The 23,215-nt window shown below is 39.2% G+C and overlaps 2 protein-coding genes across 4 annotated transcripts in view; one reads left to right on the top strand and one right to left on the bottom strand.

The window, feature by feature from the left end:
- Window positions 1–23,215, bottom strand: part of gabra5 (gamma-aminobutyric acid type A receptor subunit alpha5) — a 39,746-nt gene that overhangs the window by 10,930 nt on the left and 5,601 nt on the right. Inside the window, exons 4-7 of the mRNA XM_053498035.1 lie at window positions 22,844–22,911; window positions 22,460–22,680; window positions 12,535–12,617; window positions 5,003–5,146 (exon numbers count right to left, since the gene is read on the bottom strand). Of these exons, the coding sequence (XP_053354010.1) occupies window positions 5,003–5,146; window positions 12,535–12,617; window positions 22,460–22,680; window positions 22,844–22,911 (516 nt within the window). The remainder of the gene's footprint in view (window positions 1–5,002; window positions 5,147–12,534; window positions 12,618–22,459; window positions 22,681–22,843; window positions 22,912–23,215) is intronic.
- Window positions 376–23,215, top strand: part of gabrb3 (gamma-aminobutyric acid type A receptor subunit beta3) — a 94,091-nt gene continuing 71,251 nt past the window's right edge. For all 3 annotated transcript variants that reach the window (XM_053498033.1, XM_053498030.1, XM_053498029.1), the window contains exon 1: window positions 376–730. In XM_053498033.1, the coding sequence (XP_053354008.1) occupies window positions 636–730 (95 nt within the window). In that variant the 5' untranslated portion in view covers window positions 376–635. The remainder of the gene's footprint in view (window positions 731–23,215) is intronic.

Genomic DNA, 23,215 nt, shown 5'->3' with positions numbered 1-23,215 from the left:
AACGCCTTTAAATACTCGACAAAACAAATCCGATGAGTCCGTAATGATCAGTTTCTTTATGGAGACACGTCAATCCTTGTTCTTCACACTTATGCATTAGAAGGTACAATATTAACAAAAACAGCATTAACAATAGTAATAGTTATGTATTAAACAGGACAAGAATTCATTTGAAGGTTTATATATTTAAAAAAAATATCCCTTCAAGCCAGGACTGATAACTGGACAGAAAATCCACTGATGACTGCTGCTTTCTCCTGGCAAAATCGGATTTTTGTGTCGCACTAATCCCTTGTCGTAATCTGCATCTGCAGCTCTTCAACTCACTTGCTTCATCCCAGTCGCTCACACTGGGTCAACCTCATACAGCACAATGAGACCTAAGCTACCAAAGCAAATGAATCAAAACAAATTATCACTGCTTTTAAAATAAACGGATATCAAGGATCTCACAAGGACTCATCATGTACCCAGGACTGATATTATCCTCCATTACAGGGGCTCATCACATCCAGATTGTCCCCCTCTAGACCTACCCCATTGCTTCTATGAGCTGGAGAAGACCCATTCTGGGATTCAGGACGGCTTTCTTGGATGTTCTCAATCAGGTGGAACCTTTCTGAGAAGAGGCAACCATGCCACAGTGGTGGATCTTCCTGCTCAGCTTCTGGAGTGTCCATGGAGAACTTCCTTTCATTGCAGAGAATAATGCTGCCATGTTGGTCAACTGGTGAGTGACTTAGGTTTTAAGGTTTTTTTTCTTTCCTTTCTTCTGTGACCATGTGTGTGCATGTAAAAAGGTTTTTTTTGTAACCACGCGTGTACTTTTTCTTATAACACACGTGTGCGCATGTGTAAAGCAAAATAATGTCTCATTAGAGAGGTTAAAGGTCCATTTTCTCTCTCCCTCGCGTGTTATTTGACACCGTGCCCCCCCACCCCCTCTCAGCTTCACACACACACACACACACACACACACCTACACACACTTTGCTCTACGCAGAAACACTGCTTTATCATGATTCTTTTCAAAGGTAAAGTGCAGGTTCATTTGTTTGTTTGTTTTACTTTACAGCAGTGATTCCGTTAGTATGCACTCATGCAAGTGTCGTTAGCTATGTTTGTTGCTAATTTTGTGTGTGTGTGTGTGTGTGTGTGTGTGTGTGTGTGTGTGTGTTTGTGTGAAATTCATATAAGGGGAAAAAGGTTTACTGTGTAAGATAAGAAGGGGGAGGCTGATTCCTTCTCTTACTTTACTTACATATACAAACACACACACACACACACACACACACACACACACACAGCGCCTGCGCGCATAAACAGAAGCACTTATTTGTCTGGATTTATTTGTACTTTTTTAAGATAAAATGCAGGTTAATTTGTTTTATTTTTACTTTATATTTTATATTAATTGTTTTTATGTATTCATTTTTTTGGGCTTTAATTTGAGTTTCTATTATTTCTTATGGAAAAATTTGCTTTGATTTATGAGTGTTTTGGAATACGAGCCCGCTTCCGGAACAAATTATGCTCGTAATCCAAGGTAGTGTATTTATTTTAAAAAATGCGCAAATTGGTTTATGGAATATCAAGTAAAAGGTGACAGGTTATCACCACGTCCATACACAAGTGATTACACAAGGCTGTCTGTTTTTTTCCTTGTGGAACTCCCAGTGCTTGGTCGATCTATTCTTAGCTTTGCAAAGAGGTTTAAACCAGATAAGCAGCATTAAACCCTTGTAAGCTTTTACCTTCAGGTTAGGAGGAGCAGAAAAAAGGATGATAGAAAGGGAAGGAAGTGCTTCTTGGGACCAAGAAAGGCTGAGGTTTCTCGTACCTTGCAGAAGATTTGAAAAACATTAGTTCTGAGACACAATATAAAAAATGTGCTTTGGTTTGTTTCTCTAAGACAAACCATAAAGATGCAATGTGGAACAGGAGTATATGCTCATAGGTGCTTTTAGCTTCATAATGGGGTTTTACATGGAACCTTTGACTTGTTTTAAAGGTCTTTCTCCAGGAGTTCCTTGAGGTACCATTTAAGGAACATAGTGGTCATTTATGATCTACGGTAAAGTAACATTCAGAACACCATGTAAGGTTAAAGACTCTAGCTTCATGAAGTGTTTTCACATGGAATCTTCAAGGTGCTCTTGAGGGCCAAGTAAGGACAAAAAAATGTTGTTGGTGCCTCTGCAATGTGCATGTGGAACCCAAGTACAGTATATACAGTACATATCGCATACTTGAGCAGAGACGCATTAATCTGAAGCCCTCATCAGTGAATGACATGCTAGGGACAGAATCTTGTGGGAGTGGGCAGGAACGGGACAGAAAAATTCATCCTGCGCGGGTCTCTAGCTTGAAGCTTGCCCACATGGAACGTTTAAAGTGCTCTCGAGGACCAGGTAAAGATATGGCCAGGTAAAGACACTCCTAATACTTTATTATTATTCTCTCTAATAATTTTTATAACATTAAATAGTTGATAGATGAGCATAAATCAGAAGGAAAAAAATATGCAAAAAAAAAACAAGTTCTTCAACCTTCATGTTTCTTAATGTACTTCATAAACCAAACAGTACACTCTTATGGGTCCTTTGGATGATTACAGGGCTCTTTGCTTGCTAAAAAAGTTTAACATGAAACCTTAGAATAAGGGGCCAAGTGGGGACATAGCCTCCTGATGGTTCATCACGTAACTCCACAGGAATTATGTAACTTATAAACACTTTGAGAAAGCGGGGCACTGATGACTCAGTGGTAGGTGTTTCGCCTGTCATGCAGAAGGTCCGGTTTCAATTTGCAGCCAGTGCCCAAACCCCCCAGCCACTGAATGGTCCCAAGCCCGGATAAATGGGAGGGTTGTGTCAGGAAGGACCGGATATTCTGCTGTGGCGACCCCTTGCTGGGAGCAGCCAAAAGACCACCACCAACAACAAACACTTTAAGAAAGCAGAATTATCCCCATAGAAGGTTCTACGAGACCCTTTAGGATTCCATGTAGAACTGAGGGATAGATGCCTCCGAGTGGCGCAGTGGTAAAGGGCTCGCCCTATCTTCCGGAGATCGCTGGTTCGAACCCCTGGTGTTGCTGTTTTCCTCTCACAGCCGGAGGCACAGAGAGAGCTGATTGGCGGCGCTCTCTCAGGGGGGAGGGATAAGAGGTACTTGCGCTCCCACATTAATCACGGCTCTTCCGCACGCGGAAGGAGCGGCTAGCGCTTTCCTCTGAGTCTGTTACTCCGCCCCTAACGGTGCGTGAGCAAGCAGTTCGAAAAGATGCGGTCGACTGACGTCACGCGGTTCGGAGGAAACACGGGATAGTCTTCGCCCTCCCGACTGAGTGGTAGTAGTAGCCTTAATGTGGGAGCCCCCTAGTGACAGGGAGGAATTGGCCACGACTAAATTAGGGAGAAAATTGGAAAAAAAAAAAAAATGAAAATAACTGAGGGATACACCCTTATATGTTTTTCAGAGGCTTTCTTTGTATAATTACTTGCTCTTAGATTTCTAAAGGGTTTTCAAGTTTAGGTTACTTTGACAAAAAAAGATTCTTAGATCTGTCCCTTTAGGGAAAACAAACTGTCCATTTAAAAACCTAGTATAAACCCCTCTTTAGGTCTTTAGATTGGTTTCTCAAAGTTTCTATGTATCCCTGTGGGCTCTTAGCTGATCTCGGGGGCTCTAGATAGAGTATTTAAGGAGTTTCTGAGGGCCAAATGTGGATATGGTCTCACTATTGCTCATCTTGGACCTACTTTTGGATGTAATATAGTTTGTGCTAAGTAGCAAGTGGATGTAGATAAAAATATCTTTGATTTGTCTTTTTTGCACAAACCTATTTTTATTTATTTATTTATTTTTTACCTTTATTTAACCAGGCAAGACATATTTAGAACAGGTTTTTTATTTACGACTGTGGCCTGGCAACAAACACTAGAAGACACACAGCAGAAGAGACACAGCAAAACCTAGAAGGATCCATGTGAGTGTATACTATTTAAGGTTCTTGAAACGGCTCCTTAAGTGTTCTCCAGGTCAATAAAGGCTCCTACAGTACATAGCTTCCTAAATGGGGATGCACATAGAAGCTTTATGGCCTCCTGATGTTTCACCTTGTGAGTAGCCAAGAACAAGCAACGTGAAGGAAGTAGGAAGTACAAACTGGGACAATGAAAGGTTCTTTCGTTTCTTCCTCTGTTAGAGAAAACATTGGGGATCCATACTGATTCATAGAACCCTAGAGGAACCAGTTTTTAGGAACCTACTCACAGTAAATAGTATCTCTAACAGCCTATGAACTCTAAGGGCACGCAGATATTGGCGCTTTATTTCAATACGATGTTTATTTATCTTAACATTTACAATACATATACAGTAAATACATTTAAATCCATTGTACAGTATGTGTACTCTTTTAATTTTCTTATGGTTCTCACTACATGAGGTACAACGTAATGACACATGTATTACTTCTCCTGTTTACATAACATAACTGAATTACACAGATGACATTTAAGCTCTTGCTAGTCCCCGCCCATGTGTCTCCCCTTTCCCACGTGTCTCAGACCAGCTCTGGCCAATCACTGCCTGCTGACATCACTTGGAAAAGCCACGAATAATAAGATAAAAATGTAGAGATTAAGCCTGGAGCCCTGGCAGCTCAGGACAGGGATAAGTGCCCCTGTCTTCTCCTCCTCCTCCTCTGTACCTTTTCCCTCAGCTCTATTTCTCCCACACGTTATCATTTCCATAATCCAGTCTAGACGATTTCAATGGCCTTTTCCAATTATTACTTGTGGCTCTGTACGAGATCCCAATAAAACCTTGGCTAAGTCAGGCTGCTGTGCATTAGCATGCGTGGGAGGTTGCAGGTCATAGGCTGTAGATGCACGCTGCCTAGTTGCCTTGCACTAGTGGTTCTTGAGAAGATGGAGTGAGTGCTGGTCTGTGGACAGAGGAGGGTTTTGTTTATGTTGATTTATTTATTATTTACCTCTGCTGGTGCTGATGTCCTCAGTCCCGGCTGTCTGGCCGATCAGGTGGTACTGGTTAAGTCGTGACCCATCCTCCGCCACCACCACAGATTTGGCTGGGCCTTGGGTCCATTTGTAGACTACCTCTGAGATCGGGTAGGCATCTGAAAGAACGCAATTAGCATTAGCACCACCCAATCACATCAACATGCAAAAAAAGAAAAGAAAAAATTTACGTCTAACCAGTTGAGGGTGAAGGGCCTTGATGGGGGGCCCAACTGTGGAAACTTGATGGTGGGTGACCTTTATTAAGTTTATAAAGGATTATGTCGGAGAGGCTTTACGTAAGTGTTATATAGCCTCAGAGTTCCCACCTTTATGTTTACTTTATGTTAAAGGGATACGTAGGTGCTATGTAGCTCTATGAACACCTCCATAAAGTTAACCTTAAAGACATAACGGAGCAGTTTAGAAAAGCTGCACATTGTGATTAAACATCTTGGTTACAGCCAGCTAATTGCATCCCAGCTGATTTTGCGTCAAGAATCCAAGCTTCATATTACTTCAAGGAAGAAATCACACATCTGGCAACACCGTTGAAATATTCCCCTTCTTCACTCACAGCCTGTGTGTTGTCCAGCTATGCCAAGTCAAGCATTAGTGCTAATAAATTTAATCAGTGTCTGGGGTGCAGAATGAGCTCAGGGTTTGCATTGAAGCAAATGAGCTGCTTGAAGGATCTAATTAACAAAATACGATTCACAGGGCGCGTCTCATTATGGCGGAATCTGTTCCATTTAGCAGGCAAGCAGGTTGGTTTACAAATAATCGATTACTTTCATTTTACTGAATCGTTTGTTCTAATGAAGGCCACCATGAAGAATCCTGGCGTTGTTCCTTAGGCTCCTGCTTTCATGAATTAGAAAGCAGAGAGCACGTGTGCACGTGTTTGTGGCATCCGTGATGTGATTGATTCGCCTCGTCTAGTCGCCTTTATCTCTCAGAACCCGACTCGCTTCATCATTCCATCCAATCTCTCAGAGCTCCATTAATCCTGCCTGTCATATGGTGAAAGTCTCCAGCACAATGAAGATGGACTGCTGGGATTATTATTACACACTCATATACACTCACATGTATACAAACACACATACACACACACTCATAAACACTCACACACTCATATAAGAGTCTTTACCACATTCCCAAATTTAATAATGTACTAGTGCAATCTCAAGATCATGGAAAATCCTTAACCTTCTTCAGGACGTTTGGCAGCGTTTGATTCAGCTTTTGATGGTCCGGAAGAAATTCCAGGAATGAAAACATTTAGCCACGCTCAATATTTTTAATATGTAGCTGCCAAAATAAGCAGCATTGTAACAATATTTGTTATTCAAAGGTGGATTTTAGCAACTTGAAGTCACTTCATAAATTTCATAATTGATTAGTACCCCTTGATAATGGATCATACAGTCCAAGAATTATCTGCACTCACCCATATACTGTACACTCACACAAGACACACAGTATATACTCACACAAAACTTATCCACTCACACATACAATATACTCTCATACAACACTCATATACACTCACACCAATTATATACACTTACAAAACTCATGTACAGTACACTCACACGAAACATACTGTATCAACTCATGAATAATATACACTCACACGAAACATATAGGCTCACACGCATCATATACACTCACACATACACTACCACTCAAAAGTTTGAGATACATTTCTAACTCTATGGTTGTTTCTGATTGGTATTTCTTTTTACACTGTAAAACAATGCTAAATGGAGTCCAGAATACACAGTTATCTCCTCTGAACAGTTGATATTGAGATGTATATCTGCTACTTCTGCTCTGTGAAGCTTCATAACGGCTCTAATCTGAGGTGCTGGTTGTTAATTGGTGATTTCTGAGGCTGGTGACTCTACATGAACTTCTCCTCTGCAGCAGAGCTCACCCTGGGACTTAGCGTTATTGTAACATGTTTAAATTCCCAGCGTCCTAATTGTGTCCTGGTGATTGGATTGCAGGTTTAGAGCTGTGTTTAAGAGGTCCACTACATGAAACCCTTTAAAAAAAACCTTAAGGGTTTCTTCAGTTCTCTCTTGCTTTCTCTGTCCGGTAGAATGATTATGTTGGAACATTTCATTCATTTTAAAAATATTCCTTGTGTTGTCTACATTGTTAAAAGATCATCGTCAGTTAAAAGGAAATCTCCCTGGAGAATAAGGAATGAATTTTAATGAAATGCTGCTTAGAGAAGCCTGATTTGTAGATCAGAGATCAGTGTGTAGGAGTTCTCTGAGTGATCGGTGCACGACGTAGTGTGTAGAGCTGAATCTCTCTCACACTGGGATGATAAGAAATTTTCAAGATAAAAGAATGCTGGAGATGTTCTTTAGATAGTGTCTAATCAGAACCATCGTCCTCTTCTAAAACAAATGGCCATGGAGTGGTAAAGAAGTGTCTGATACTGGTGTGATAACTGTTAATAAGGACGAGATGCAGCTTGCTTTTCAGTCTAACACAAAAGTAAGTAAGAAAAAAAGAAAGAAAGAAAGAAAGAAAGAAAGAAAGAAAGAAACCAACTTCCGGGGGGATGCAACCGGAGGGTCCATATTTACCATCGCCAGACACTTTTGCAACTCAGAAACTCTGTAAATAACATTCAGGCTGAGCTCCAGGAAAAGCTACATGACCTCGGCTTGTTGCGGGGACCAGGCCACCAGCTCTCGGAGTTGCCAGATGCTCGTGGTCGGAGGAGGGGACATCGAAAGTGATGCATGAGGAAGCGGAAGCGCAGCAAGCAGGCAGGAGTCTGTGCTAGGCTAAAAACAAACCCTAGCCGGTTGGCTCTTCTCTCTATGATTCTTTCCAATGTCGTGCTCCCTGGACAATAAACTGGATTACATTAGACTTCAGCAGACTACACGGTAAAGGTTTGGAAACTGCTGCGTCTTTGATTTTACGGAGACATGGCTCAGCGACAGAGTTCCAGATGCTGCCATTCAGCTAAACGGGTTAGCCTTGTTTCACATCAACAAAAATGCAGCTCTGTGCTGTAAGACTTGCGGCAGTGGCCAGCAGAAGCCATCTCTGCTCTTCAGGACTGTTTTAAAAAAACTGACTGGAACATGTTCAGGGAGGCTGCAACTTGGAGGAGTGCACAACGTCAGTGACCAACAAGTGCATTGATGACATCACTGTCTCCAGGAACATAATTTCATGCTTCAACCAGAAACCATGGATTACTGGAAAAGTATGTGCATTTCTGAAGACCAGGGACTTCGCCTTCAGAGCGTGTGACACGGTGGCCCTAAAAACAGCAAAGGCCAAAGTTTCCTGGGCCATCATAGAGGCGAAGCGCGCGCTCACCCAGAGTATCCACAACCACTTCAGGGACCATTAGGCCATCACTAACTACAGGCATAATCACATGCCTCTCTTTCAGCTGTGCTGAACAGCTTTTACGCACTGCTGGATGCACAAAACAATGTGACAGTAAGAAAGACCACACCTCCTTACAACGACCAGATGCTGTGTTTCACCATGGCTGATAACTTTAAGCAGAGTCAACCCCCTGGTCGTTCCCAAGTGCTTCAAGAACACCACCATTGGCCCCATGCAGAAGAAGTCTTCTGTGTCCAGTCTTAATGATTACCATCCTGTTGCACTCACCCCTATCATCATGAAGTGCTTTGAGCAGCTCGTCATGAGACACATCGTGGGTCTTATCAGCAAGAATGACAAGTCAGCAAGCAGAAAGGAAGTACAGAGGCTGTTGCAAAGACAACAACCTGTCTCTGAACGTCAATAAGACAAAAGAAACGGTTGTTGGCGTCAGAGGAACACAGAGCGACCATTCTCCACTAAACATCAATGGCTCCCCTGTGTTTGGTCAACAGCACCAAATTCCTTGATATCCACCTGGAAGAGAATCTTACCTGGTCCCTCAACACCAGCTCTCTGCACAAGAAAGCCCAACAGCATGTTTTCTTTCTTGGTTTGTCTTAAATAGTCAGCTAATTGAGTGTCCTAGTTAGCTAGTTACTTCCTGTTAATTAATGTTCCTTGTATGTAGCACCTTGGTCCTGGAGGAACGTTGTTTTGTTTCACAGTGAACTGAACTGTATATGGTTGAAATTATAATAAAAACCTATTTGACTTGACTTGGCACTGACTCTACCCCTGACGCCACCCCAGACTTCACCCCTGACTCCACCCCTGTCTCCACCCCTGACTCCACCACTGACCCCTCCACTGAAATATTGCTGTTAACAGACTACTTGACCACCATTGACCACAACACTGGCTTTATCACTGCATCTACTCCTGACTACACCACTGACTCTACCACTGACTCCAACACTGACTCCACCCTGACTTCAACAGTGACTCCACCAATGACGAATTGCCAGGCATAGGGTAATTATATTACTTGACTTGACTTTGACTGTATGTGCCACTCACTAAGCTTCTGATGTACAAAATTTTCATACACAGTACTGGTACATCAAACTGTCCACTTAGTTGATTCAGAAGACATTTATTTACAAATATAAAATAACAACAGAGGCCTATAAACAATCCAGGGTACAGACTCAAGCACTTCAGGCTGAGTGTAAAAAAAAAACCCTGAAGTGTCCTGTTTTCATACCCAGTAACGGTTCTCATGGCAGCCCTCAAACCCTCCTCCTGAGTCAGTGCCTTACACCTGGAACATGTCCAGCAAATTGAATGCGTCTGAACAAGCAGAGGGTGTCTCTTCTCTATCGTGACAAGAGCCCTCGTGTTGGAGTTCGATGAGGATTTGGACCAAAAGACAGACACACATAACGGTTGTCTGTATCAAGGACAGGACCATTTGTGAGTTGTTTTTGCATCACCATGTTCTGCTGATCCAACTGCTATAACTACCTTAGAACAATGAAACACAGAGGGAGCAGGCTAAGTGATGAAGAAAGCCTAAGGGGGGAAAAAGATGAATAATTTTAGTCCTACCAATTGGAAAGCTCTTGACTGCTGTAGATCTAAGGAACGCCACAGCAGGGGGCACAGATGGAGCCGAGAGAGATGTGGAAAGACACGGGCAAAACAGCAGCACTAGAGCTTTTAGTGAACGGTTTTCAAAAGACCTGGCAGGAAATAAACCACCACTGAGTATGTGGATACAATAGTCTGACGTCATGTGCCAGGTTTCCTGCACCATTTCATTCCCTTTACAGCAGCAGCTCCAGCAGCTGATCGACAGCTCTGAAATATGTACGTCAATGCTCAAAATGATGGTCTGAGAGCTCCCCTGCAGAGTACTTGATTATAAGGTACCGCTACTATGTACCTTTACTGTATTTGGTGCCTTGCTACTAAAATATAGATGTGTGCATGCGATAAATGGTGGATGTCACTCTTGTTCAAACAAAAATTCCAAGTTTATTTTGATCTCATTTTTTTTTTTTTTTATAAATAGGGTTTAGCATACCGAACCCTTGCTAGTGCACTTCATTCACAACAGAACGGCATGTTGGAATCCATTATGCAAAACTCTTTTTATTTCTTTTTAATTGAATTTCCGCCTGTTTTTTGCCTGTTTTCAGCAGAGAATTTTTTTGTGATGTAACACTCTACAGTACTAGTTACTGGCTTTGTATTACATGTACACAATCTTTTAGTTTTTTTTTTTTTTTTACCCATGCACCAGGATTATAATGGAGCGGTATAAACTGTTTGTCGAGAAGTCTTTCTCATCGCTCGGCTCACTGGCAGCAAAACAATGAGTCATAATACTTTACATACAGAAACCCAACAGTGCCAGACGTGGAGTGGTAAAGTTAGCTGGAGACTCCTTGTACAAATGTTCAATAAATATTAACATAACATTATGTGCTTACAGTACAACAGTACAGACAAAAGTATTGACTCCTCCTGATTTCTTTATATGTTGCTTCCAAACAGCCAGATATTGTTGTATTTTTTATGTTGGCTTCAGGAATAGTTCTTCAAGTCTCAAGGATTTTTTAGCTCCAATTTGTGAAGTTTAATGTCTAATGTAAGGCATGAACCAGTGAGAACCAGGTGCAGATGATCAGGTGCAGATGAGAGGGGAAATGAGGTTGCTGCTCAGGGTATTTCTGCCTGTAAAACATTTGTTTTCTCTTTCTCTCAGGAGTTTTCTCTTTCTTTTCATATTTCACTAATCACGTCCATCATTGGAAACATTCCATCTAGTTTTGTGATGGAGACTGAGATACTCGTTCTCATCTAGGACATGAATAGGTCAGATTTCTTTTTTACTGAACTCTTCAGGAATCAGAGAACTCTCATTATGCGTCAATAATACATTTATTTTATGTTTAAAATCTAAAACGTTTTCCCAAAACTTTCAATGACATAACGCGAACAAAAGCCACATTACTGTTATTCTGAACACGCCTGATGCGTTTGCTGGAGACGACTGTCAAATTAGGCATCTGTCATTGTTATTCAGGCAGCCGAACAGAAGCTTTTATGTAAGTCATTATACAGGAGGATGCCATGCTTCAAGGAAATACATTTGTTGACTGATTAGAATGTTAAATGGCTAATGAGACACGTCCGCTGTCAGCTGCGTCTCATAATGGAGTTTTTAAAAACCTTACGAGTGTGTCTAAAACTTTTCAATCACTAGACAGACGAGACAAAATGGAAATCGTCCTTGATGTGACTTGGCGAGGTAGATTAAACATACAGTTATAAATCTCGCGTGCTTTTATTTATTAAACCTGCTAGTTTCAGCAACTCCCTTACTGCTTTAAGCCACACCCACTTCTCATTTGTTTACATGTACTTCCCAAACTATTTTATGCCACACCCACTTCTGACTTTAATACACATATTACACATATCTATTTAATCCCCGCCCACTTCTGATTTTTTTAAACGAAATTACAACAGAAACAACAAAAAACAACAAATTATATATATATATATATATATATAATGTTTATATTTAATCCACGCCACACATGTGTGTGTGTGTGTGTGTGTGTGTGCGCATGCACCCTAATCCAGTCCTTACGTGACCGACTCCGTACAGACGGCAGGTGATAATCTTGTGTGGACGTGTGATAAGATAAGATACTTCCCAGTCAAAGTTTAAGTCCACATTTTGCACACGTTAGGGTTCTCACAGTTCTCACACTGCATGTTCTCAACATGTTCCTGCATCCTAACAACGAGACCGTAGCGATAACTTTCTGATTGTTACAACGCGCTGATACTGGAGACTCCTTCCTTTAATGTTACTTAAAGATCTCCTAACTTTAACAAAAAAAAAAAAAAAGATTATTCATATCATATATTTTTAATTGGAGCGCCTCCTGTACACGTCACTTTGAAGGAGTTGTTGCCATGGAAATGATAAGCACATTATTATAAACCTGCACTACTGTCAGAGAACTAATCACAACACCTTCAAACAACTAAAGCAATTAATGTGCAGGGTTAAAAGATGTTTATATAAAGAGACGTGATGAAAATCACTTACAGCTCCCGAACTTGAGAGGACAGGCGTGAGCGTCCATGGGGAAATCCTCAAGCTGCATGGGACACTCCGCTGAGATGGTCAGTCTGGGGAGAAAAAATCAAAAGACATGGCATTAGTGATGGAATCATGGGGGTCATGTCACGAAACTGATTCAGTACGAATCACGTCGGCCATGTTGAATTCTCCAGTGCAGGATAAGTCCACTTTCTTTATTCCTCACCACTTTAACTGTCAGATCACTCGACTCGACCCACCAGCAAGACTCGACTCGTTCTCGTCCCGAGCAGCTCCCTGAGATTTGTTTCTTAAACCAGGCTGCAATATTAAACCCAGTGATTGTTCTCTCTCTATATCTTTTTTTTTTTACGATCACCGACATTCTTTCATGAAATCTTATTCTTCCATCTGATTAAAAAATATCACATGATATAAATACTACTTAAATAGATGTTAATCAGTGAGACATTACACTGTTCATTGGGAAATACAAAAAGCATCGCCTGCCGTGCCTGCCGTGTCTGTGATTCATTAAGGAGATTCATTTATCCTCATAAACCATCGGCTTCCTGTGTCACACTCCTCAGCAATCAGGTGCTGAATAGACGTTTCCATGGAAGCATTTTCTTTAAAAGAGAAAAGAGAGTCACTTCTCGTCCTCAGAGCCGACTCATCCAAAATGCTCAAGAGTTCAAACAACTCGTTTAAAGAAAATAAATGTTGAAAACACTTAAAACCAGACGCTTTTAATGAGTTAAATCATCCGACAGTCTGGCAGTAAATCAACATCATAACCTGTGAGCTAACACTGCTGGTCAAAAAGGATGGATTCACTGTTTAAAGAACTGACGAGCTGAATTGTTCAAAAAAAACATGTGTTCATTTAAAGAAGTGGCTTGTTCAAAAAGCTGAACCATTTCCACTTATTTACTGTAAAGAATTGACTTGTTCAGAGAGCCAAATCATTTAAAAAGCTGAATAAAAAATAAAAATAAAAAAAATGAACCGACTTTTTCAAACTTTTTAAATCACTCAAAAAGAGGAATCACTTATAAATCAGACTTATTAAAAGGACTAACATGTTCAAGGAGCTGAACTGTTCAAAAGCTGAATGATAACAAAAAAAAAAAAAAAAGCTGAATCATTTATGAAAAAAAAAAGTTTAAAGGACTGACTGGTCCAAATAGGCAAATTGCTTTAAAAAAATCCTTTAATAAACTTAATTCTTTAAAAAACTAAAAACAGATTTGTTTGAATAACTGACTGTTTAAAGAGACAAATAGTTCAAAAAGTTGAATCATTTAAAAAGCTGCAGTTTATTTAAAAACTGACATGTTGGAGTGAATCATTCAAAAAGTCAAATTTTGTAAAAACATTTAAAAAAATCTGAATCATTAGAAAAAAGCTGAATCACTTAAAAAACAGTTTTATTTAATAACATAAAACTCATAGCCGCATAGATACATGCGGACAAAACAGCATAAAAAAGTGCATATAGAAGGTATATATCTACTGTATAAGTATATAGATGCCGTGCTGGCGTGTGTTAACACGGAGGCTTCAGACTTCAAACTGTGTATTTGGGTTTTTGATACTGTAGGTAAAACAAAAGTTATCATGAATTAATGATATAAAGCGTAAAGTTTACCACCACCAGAATATGGGACTGACATCACAAAAACGAGCATATTATTATTATTATTATTATTAATTATTTATTTATTTATTTATTTATTTATTTATGACGGTCATTTAAATAACCAAAAACAACAATAAAAAAAATTTGTGCATACAGTATGTGCTATTTCTTGTGAACCTTTTTTTTTTTTTGCTGATTCATGTTTGTATAGATAGTTAAAATGAAATAAAATTGAGTTTATCACATTGCCTAGGTTTGCTGAAATAAGGACACTCCGTACTGAATCACTTCGAAAACAGACTTGTTTAAGTTAAATCTTTAGAACAGATGACATGGTATAAATTGTTTTAAAGTAATCTTCAAAACCAGCCTTTTCAAAGAATCTAATTATTTGAAAGGTTAATTTGAATTAAACTGACCCATTCATAAATATCACATGACTGTAAGATAAGCGGCACAGGGTTACCATGGTAACTGTACTGTATAGTGCATGTGCAGTGATGCTGCTGTTAGTGATGATGTCATTCTCAAAGAAACACTGTCTATGGATTCAATGTTTGTTGAATAAGCACTGAGCTTAGTGCGTGTGTGTGTGTGTGTGTGTGTGTGTGTTCAAGATTTAAATTTATTTATTTGTGTGTTTAGTTATAATAGACAGAGAGCGCAACCAAGCTCTGAGCAGCATCCACATCTTCATCACTGACTCTCTCTCTCTCTCACACACACACACACACACACACATTTTGTCTATTATATATTGTGTATCTGATTGGTTTGAGACTGCAGGCACTTTACCAACAGCTTTATTAGTGATGGATCCACACTGCCACCTCGTGGTCAGGTTTAAAACTGCATGTACAAAAACCCCCTGCATGGTTTCATAAAACAAGCTTTTTATCCACAGTGAAACCAAACTATATCTCCTCTCTACTTGGTTTATGTCTCTAAGAAGAGAATTTTAAGTTCATGTGAACTGGAACCTTGAGATGAGGAACATATTTGTAATAAGGAAATAAAACTACAATCTCGTGATAATTAATGCCTCATCAGCAGCAGCTATCGTAATCTAATCCATGATCATCAGCCTGGATGCTGCACATGTTTATATTCATAAGAAAGCATATGTTTGTGCTGCAATCACAACAACAGTCGTGTTGAAAAATTAAAATCTTGTAGAGTGAAACCATCGCTGAACTCGATCTTCATCATCCTCATCCTCCCCCTCTTATAGAGAACAGAGTAATGCACTCGAACCCTAACACGTCTAGTATATACTGTAACATTAGAGCATATCTGAATATGAAGTCACAGGGTAACATAAGCAGTGTTGTAATCTTTTAACCCACATTATTAGGTTATTTAAATAAATCTTAACTTGCCAATAAACAAGGATCCGGGTTTATCTGGATGAAAAAATCGACTGAAGCGTCAAAGATAAATATTAAATGTTCATCAGAGGAGACCTGCTGACTGGAGACTCCGATTGGGCGCAAGTGGATCACATGACCTTTATTCTTTCTGTTTATTTTTATTTATTTATTTGCATTTTTAATAGTTAACATTGGCTCCTGCCCTCTTGATAAGGAAGAGCCTTAAAAAAATATCTGGGTTTGTTGGTGGTGTTGAAACAAACCAATTGGGTTCGTGTTTCCTGGAGGTCAAATAAAGCCTTTTTACTATTATTGCTTCATATTTATCTATAAAGATGTAAATTAAATATATAAAAAAAAACACTAAAAATGATCTGCTTAGTTGCATATCCCAGTTAAGAGGCTGGGCTCAGAGTTTCGCCTCTGTGGTGTTTAATTTACCCTTAAGCTGAACGACAAAGCTAACTAACTTTTAACACAAGGTTGAATAACACTAACCCTAAGCCCTGATCAAGGGCACTACTTGGTGAGTGGACCAGGCATCCTACATCCTACATCCTACATCTTGCACTAGCTTTTTATTTAACGCTGTTTGGGATTCAACCATGCAATAAGTGAAAATATAAACATTTGAGAGTTGCAGATATGCGCTGATATTTAAAACCTCGGGTGTGATACTGCTTAAGTAAACACAGGCGTTAAAATGTTTAAATACAAAAACTGTTTCTCTTTTAATCCATAATTTATTTATTGTAAATTAAAGTTTTAAATAATTTTTTTCCACCCAGAAGGATTTTATTATTTCAGTTACAGTTCTGCTCTGCTCATGCTACTGTGTACTCTATCCCAGACATGGGCATCAGTCTTTCTTCTGTCCTACACCGCCATCTGGTGGTCATAAGAGGAAATGCTATTAGATATTCATCTTACAAGCTCAAGCTGAAAATCTGAAACTGAAGAAGATTGTGTTTGTCTTTGGAAACAGGATTTTTTGTGCTAGTTACTCTGGTTAGTTGGTTTAATGGTTAGTTAGTTAGTTAGTTAGTTAGTTAGTTAGTTAGTTAGTTAGTTAGTTAGTTAGTTAGCTTGTTTATTATGTTTTCATGTCTGCTTGGTATGTAGTATGTTTGGTTGGTGGATTTATTAGTTATTTATTAGTTAGTTAGTTTGGTTAATTAGTTGTTGTTTAGTTGTTCCTTTGTTTACTTTTGTCTTGTTTGTTGTTAGTCTGTCTGTTTATCTGTTGGCCTGTTTTATTGTCTCTCTGTCTGTATATTTATCTATTTGTCTGTCTGTGTTTTTGTCAGTTTTTGTCTGTCTGTCTCTCTGTCTGTATATTTGCTTATTTGTCTGTCTGATTGGTTCTCTGTCTGTCCGTTGTTTCTCTTTTCTTTGTTTGTGTTTTTTTTTTGTTTGTTTTGTCTTTGTCTAGTTGTTTGACACAAAATGTTATTACAAAGGAAACTTTTATTTTATTCCTACAATAGGTTTTTTTCTTGGTAGTTTGTTTTTGTCTCTAAGTACTGAATGATACCAGTCTGCATGTTACAGCTGTGTTGTGTACGAAGAGCATTGTTTCTAAACAGCGAGTGTGTGCCGATGCTCCAAAGGGAGGTGAGATGAGTCAGGAGTGTGTCTCACACTTGCACTCCTTGATGAGAGTGTGTAATTATTCATGTGGGACACGCAGAAATCTGTCTCATGAGTGTGTAATTTACAGCACAAGGGCTTACCCTGTGTGTGGGACAAATGATGGGGTTATCGAGTGTGTGTGTGTGTGTGTGTGTGTGTGTGTGTGTGCGTTCAGGGAGAGTTGAAAGTGAAAACAAAACAACAAAGAGGCGAGTAATGAAGTGTGATCAGCTCGATCCTCTGAAATAAATCTCCGACTGAACAGAGCAGCGTGAGAGACAGACAAACACCAGACATGATCTCCGTCATAAAAACCAGATCATCACCTGGGGAGAGGAATTAATCAATCAATCAATTAATTAATTATTTAATCAATTAATCAATCAACCAATCAATCAATGTGAAAAGGCGGAGTAACTGATACCAGCCTGAAGGTGATTATTTTCTTATAATTGCTCGTCCTTGAGGGTTTTATTCCTCTTACACAACACTAAGTCACTAAAAATGAAGTTGCTGTTATTTATTTATTTGTTTTTTTATTTGTTTGTTTGTTCCTTCCTTCCTGTAAACCCCTCATTCCTGAACTAAAAGTTACAGCTACACAAAATTATAAAGGAAGCAAGGCAGCACGGTGCCACCTTCAGGTTCCAGGTTCGATTCCCACCTTCGGGTCTGTGTGTGTAGAGTTGGCATGTCCCCCCTGTGCTTGGTGGGTTTCCTCTGGGTACCCCGGTTTCCTCCCAGAGACAGGCAGATTAGGCTACTTGGCGTTCCCAAATCGACCATAGTGGGTGAGTGACAATTGGACATTGAGCTGGCAACCCGACCCCTTTAGGAACTGCCGCAGAAATAAGAGATATACCCCCGGGGTTGGAGAGTTACCGTCGCCCCATGTGTCGGATGGAATGTGGACCAACCAAAATAGCAAAAAAATAAAGGAAGGAAGGAATAAATAAACAGAAGCAAACTAAATAGAACAGTGTTTATAAGATTAATATTGAGAAAGAAAGAAAGACAATGTCATCATGTCTCTGAAATCAAACAAAAACCTGAACAACGATTATTTATTTATTAAGTATTTTTAATTATTCTTTGAAAATAATTTTTCGAACATTTATTTTTTTAAGTTTCAAAAATTTTAAATTTTTTAGAGATTTATTAGATTTATTTTTCAGATGGTTTTGTTTAGATTTATTTTTCAGGATATTTTTAAGATTATTTATTTATTTATTTATTTCGGAGGATGGACGCGAGCTCGTACGGCTCTGCACTGAAAGCAGGCCGGCACATTTCCACCACCCACGGTGTGAAAGTGGAACACACTCCACTGCTTTTATTAGCTTTCAAAAGCAGGTTAGAAGGAGAACAAAGGAAACATGAACCAGAAACAACTACCTGCTCTGTAAAGAATCTGCTCTTTAAATAACCACTCTGTACAAAACAGCTCTGTAGAGAACCCCTGTACAGAGAACCTGCTCTTCAGGGAACTGCTCTGTGAAAATGTTGTGTTTAGGACTGATTCTGATTCACACTCTGGTGAAGAGCATGGCGTTCCCACGCCGTCCTAAAAATATCAAACGGGGTCAAAGTGAAAAAAAAAAAACCCTGCATTAATCAAGTTCATACTCCTTCCTAGCCGCACCGCTGTCGGGTTCTTGATGCGTCTGTCGTTTCACATCACACACACACACACACACACACACACCATCACATCAGGTCCGGTGAGATCAGACCGAGATATTATTCCAATTGATCAGATCGCACCGCGCTCTTAGCGCACATTTATCACACACTCTTACTATGATGTCATTGCACCGAGCAGGTTTGTAGTGATGGAACTGGATCACGTATTTGTACTAAATTCCTTAAACATGACCAGTTGCTATGAGAACTTGCTACCTGCAGGCCATAAATGTGATAAGCACCAGAAGAACGTAAGAGGAACTTAATGCGGTGTTCTACAACGTGGGATGGACCTACCATGGTCCTACAGGTAGCACGAGCCTGAAGAGGGCGCTGTGAGAACAAATACACTGATGTAGCAGCGACACGGTGACATCCCAACGACAACACAGTCAGAACTCCAGCTAGTTATTTCCTCGTCTGCACCCTGGTTGTGGTACGTCAGTGAAGTCATGCTGTTAACTGGTCAATGCCGTCGTTACTACTGTACACTCTTCTCACGTCTTGATTCGACCACGTCCTCACCAGGCTTTTACTGAACATGTCCAAAATAAGGTGTGGCAGCTCCACATTAAGGGAGACAATATTCTGTCCTTACCAGGTTCTCTGAGTTCACTGTTGCTGAAAAAGAAGTACAGTAGATAGAATACGTGTGTGTGTGTGTGTGTGTGTGTGTGTGTGTGTGTGTGTGTGTGTGTGTGTGTGTGTGTGTCTCTTTTGAACTTTTCCCCATGGAGTGTGCTCCATTAACAGCATTGTCAGAGCACACACACACACACACACACACACACACACACACTGAAAGTGTGTATCTTCAGGTAGTTGTTTCTGGTTCATGTTTTCTTTGTTTTCCTTCTCCTTCTAATGTTCTCCTTCCCTTTCATTCTATTAAATTCTGTCCCCTGTTCCTTTTCTCTTTATTCACTCACTTTCTCCACTTTGTCTTTTCTTTTCTTGTTTATATCTTTTTCTCTTTCACTTTTCTCTTTATTTTCTTCTCTTTTCTTCTTTTGTGTCTCTGTTCTGCTGTCCATTGCTTTTTGTCCATTTCTCCTCTTTATGTTCTGTCTATTCCCTCGCTTTTTTTCTTTCTCTTTTTTAGATCCTCCTTCTGCTATTCATTCTTTTTCTATTATTCATTCATGACTTTTCTTTCTAGTTCTTTTTTATATTTACATTTCCTTTCCCTTTACATTTCTTCCATCTTTCCCTTTTTACTCTCTTCCTTTTCTTTATTTATTTCCTTTCCTCCTTCCTTATAGCAATTACTATCCTATTTCTTGCTTTCCTTTATCTTTCCTTCTCTTCATCTCTTCCTCTATCATTCTCTTCATTTACTTTTTTCAGTTTTGATTTAGTTTCTTCATTTCTTTTTCCTCCATGTTCCTTAAAAAGTACATCATAAACAATAAAACATGCAATGTGCATGTGTGTGCGTGTGTGTGTGTGTGTGTGTGTGTGTGTGTGTGTGTGTGTGTAGACTTTTCTTCAAGCTCATGTAGGCTGCATGTTAAACACTGAATGAAGTCTTTTAGAGGCTAATGTGCCTGAAGCTTCGGCTGCCCCCCCGAGGCTTTACCTCTCTCTCTCTCTCTCTCTCTCTCTCTATCTCTCTCTCTATGTCTCTCTCTCTCTCATAGATACATAAAATGCATCATTAACGTTTGCACAATTAGCGTACATTCTCACAATGTAATCATTATTGTAGTACACGGCATTAGTTCCACCAAAAGCAGATAAAATAAGAGCTGTTTCAAATTCATTTTTTTCTAAAACATTCTGTTTAAACAACCACTGCTTTAAAAGAGAACAGCGTTTTACACTTTTACTTTTTCAAAGTACCAAAAAAAAAAATCCCAACAACCCAGAAGGTTTGATTGCGAATAGATTCTAAAGGGCATCAATAAAGCTGTGTGTCACTGCTTTTCTGCACTAAATAAAAACTTCACTCTGTGAATACAAGTTATCTCAAAACCTTATTATCTAATATAATTATCTTTAGGCGTTCAAGTGAAGCTGGGAATTTCTGCTAAATGAAGGCTTAAAAGCGATTGACATTTACAGAAGACATCCGTGCAGTGCTGAGACTCTTAGCCGCAGTAAAACATTTGAATGGTGCAAGCGTTTTAAAGAATGACGATCTCGGCCGCGGTGGCTCGGAGCGCACTGCAGTCCTTCCCGTGAACATTCAGTGAGTGGAACGCCTGATCCTTAAAAAATGACAGATAACTTATTCGCCAACTTTTGAAAGAGACGCTTCTGTCTGTGTGAACTGTACACACACTCATTCACCAACAGACTTGTGGCTTGAGTTATGAGAAAACGGTTGCTAGGCAAATGAGAAATATGGACACTAGCTACTAATCAAAACTAGTCAGAATATAGCTATGAAGACTTTTGGTAGATGGTGTGAAAACACAGTGAAAGTAACAATTACATTAAAAAGGTGTCTAATAAGTCCATATTTATCTGCCTTAGATGTGTGTACAAAAGGGCTAAAAAAAATTAAAGGGATTTTCCTGATTGCTAAGCCTTGAAAGTGTCCATATTACTCAGTTGCTTAGCAACAGTTACCGCAGCACAGAAGCCACTAATTTGCGACTCGTTCGTAGGCAAACTGAGCAGAAACTAGTGAAGAATTAACGTTAGCTGCAATATAACTGTAATAAAATTTCTAGAAAGAATGTTACAGTCACTGGGTGACGGCCTTATCTTATTGATTTACCTTAGATATGTTGCTAAGCTAGTAGAAAAAAACAACTTAGTTTACACCAATGTACCACTTAGTATTGATCACCAGCTTTGGACTTGTGTTCATGTTCTTCAGATGCTTTGAAACTTTTTCATCATGGTTCAAAGAACTTATTTAGCAAAATGTTGTTAAGCAAACTAAGAAATACTGGAACTTAGCACAAACTAGCATATAATCAATGCTAAAATGTGTTTTTATTTCTCTAAATAAAATTTTAAAGTAACAATTTATAATGGCTAGCTAGAATATACGTATTAAATAACATATAGGAAATAAATAAGACTTTGAGAAGAACAGGACATGGACACAATCTTCTTTATGGTTAACATTTATCTCAGATATGTTGGTAAATTGTTAAAAAAGAAAAACACAAATTTAAGATGTAGTTACACTTAGTATTCATCTCTAGCATTTAAACATTGGCTGATTTCTTTTCACTGTCCGTTGTCCATAGTTGCTTAACAACCGTTCAACTTTCAACAGCTACTAAAACGCAATCTAATAAACAATGCTAACTACAGCTACAGTATTCTTTAAATTTTGATTAAACAGATTGCAAATATAAAATGACAGCAAAACATTACTTCAATTTATCAGAAATTTGTCAGAAATTTACCATAGATGTGTCTGTAAATTGTTAAGAATTTTTAAGATTTAAAATGTAAAAGTTAAAAGTTTTTATAGTTAGCATTGATTGCTAGGTAGATATCACGATCTTATGCATTTTGTTATACTGGGAATTACTTACTTAAGTTTTTATTTATCTAGAGAATTAATTCAATTCAAAGTTTCATAAGATTTAAAGTTGGATTTGGGGATTTTTAATAATCTCACCGCTCACGGTCGCCTCACCTCATGGTGTAGAGCAGCGTGCCGTCATCCTGCAGCCTCAGCAGCTTGTTCGGCGTGGTCATGTTGTGCGCGATAGATTTCTTGCCATTAAGGAAGAAGGTGTCAGGAGTCCAGATGTTGCTGGCCAGCAGGTTATTAAGAGGCAGCATCCCCATGGGCCCTTGGAAGCGCAAGCGCTCATCCTTCCAACTTTGCCGGAAAAACACATCGATTGTGTATTCCTGTGGAGAAAAAAACGAAAAAAAAAATAATAATAACATAAGAGTAGAATGAATCTCCAGAGGCATCTGAATTTCTGTACATTATGGCTAATGCTAATGCAGCACATTAGTGAAAAACTGTGCGTGGTATTTATTTATTTATTTATTATAATTAATTTCCTACCATCTCAGTATCAGACACTGGTCCAAAACTGGTGACGAAGATGTTGGTCTTGATCTCGGTCACCTTTTCTGTCGAGGTCACACAGAGAAAATGAGTTTGATTATTGCTGGATCAATTTCATACCTACGACAGATTCCCCAGGGGTTCATAGCATCAGCCGAACCCGATATTGCCCGATATATTGGAGTGAATAATAAAGACATTCATTTAAAGACCTGTCAGAGAGCTGAAATCCTTAAACAGCTTCATAAAATATTCATCACACTTCATACATTTTAACTATGCATAGCTAAACTAGGGAGAAGAGTAGCTCTGTGGGTACGGCATTGGAGTCTGGCTCAGAAGGAGCCGAGTTCAAACCCCAGCACCACC

The sequence above is a fragment of the Clarias gariepinus genome, chromosome 6 (assembly GCF_024256425.1).
Source record: "Clarias gariepinus isolate MV-2021 ecotype Netherlands chromosome 6, CGAR_prim_01v2, whole genome shotgun sequence".
In the NCBI taxonomy this organism is placed as follows: Eukaryota; Metazoa; Chordata; class Actinopteri; order Siluriformes; family Clariidae; genus Clarias; species Clarias gariepinus.
The sequence above is the reverse complement of the archived record's forward strand: the minus strand, read 5'-3'. Positions and strand labels throughout refer to the sequence as shown.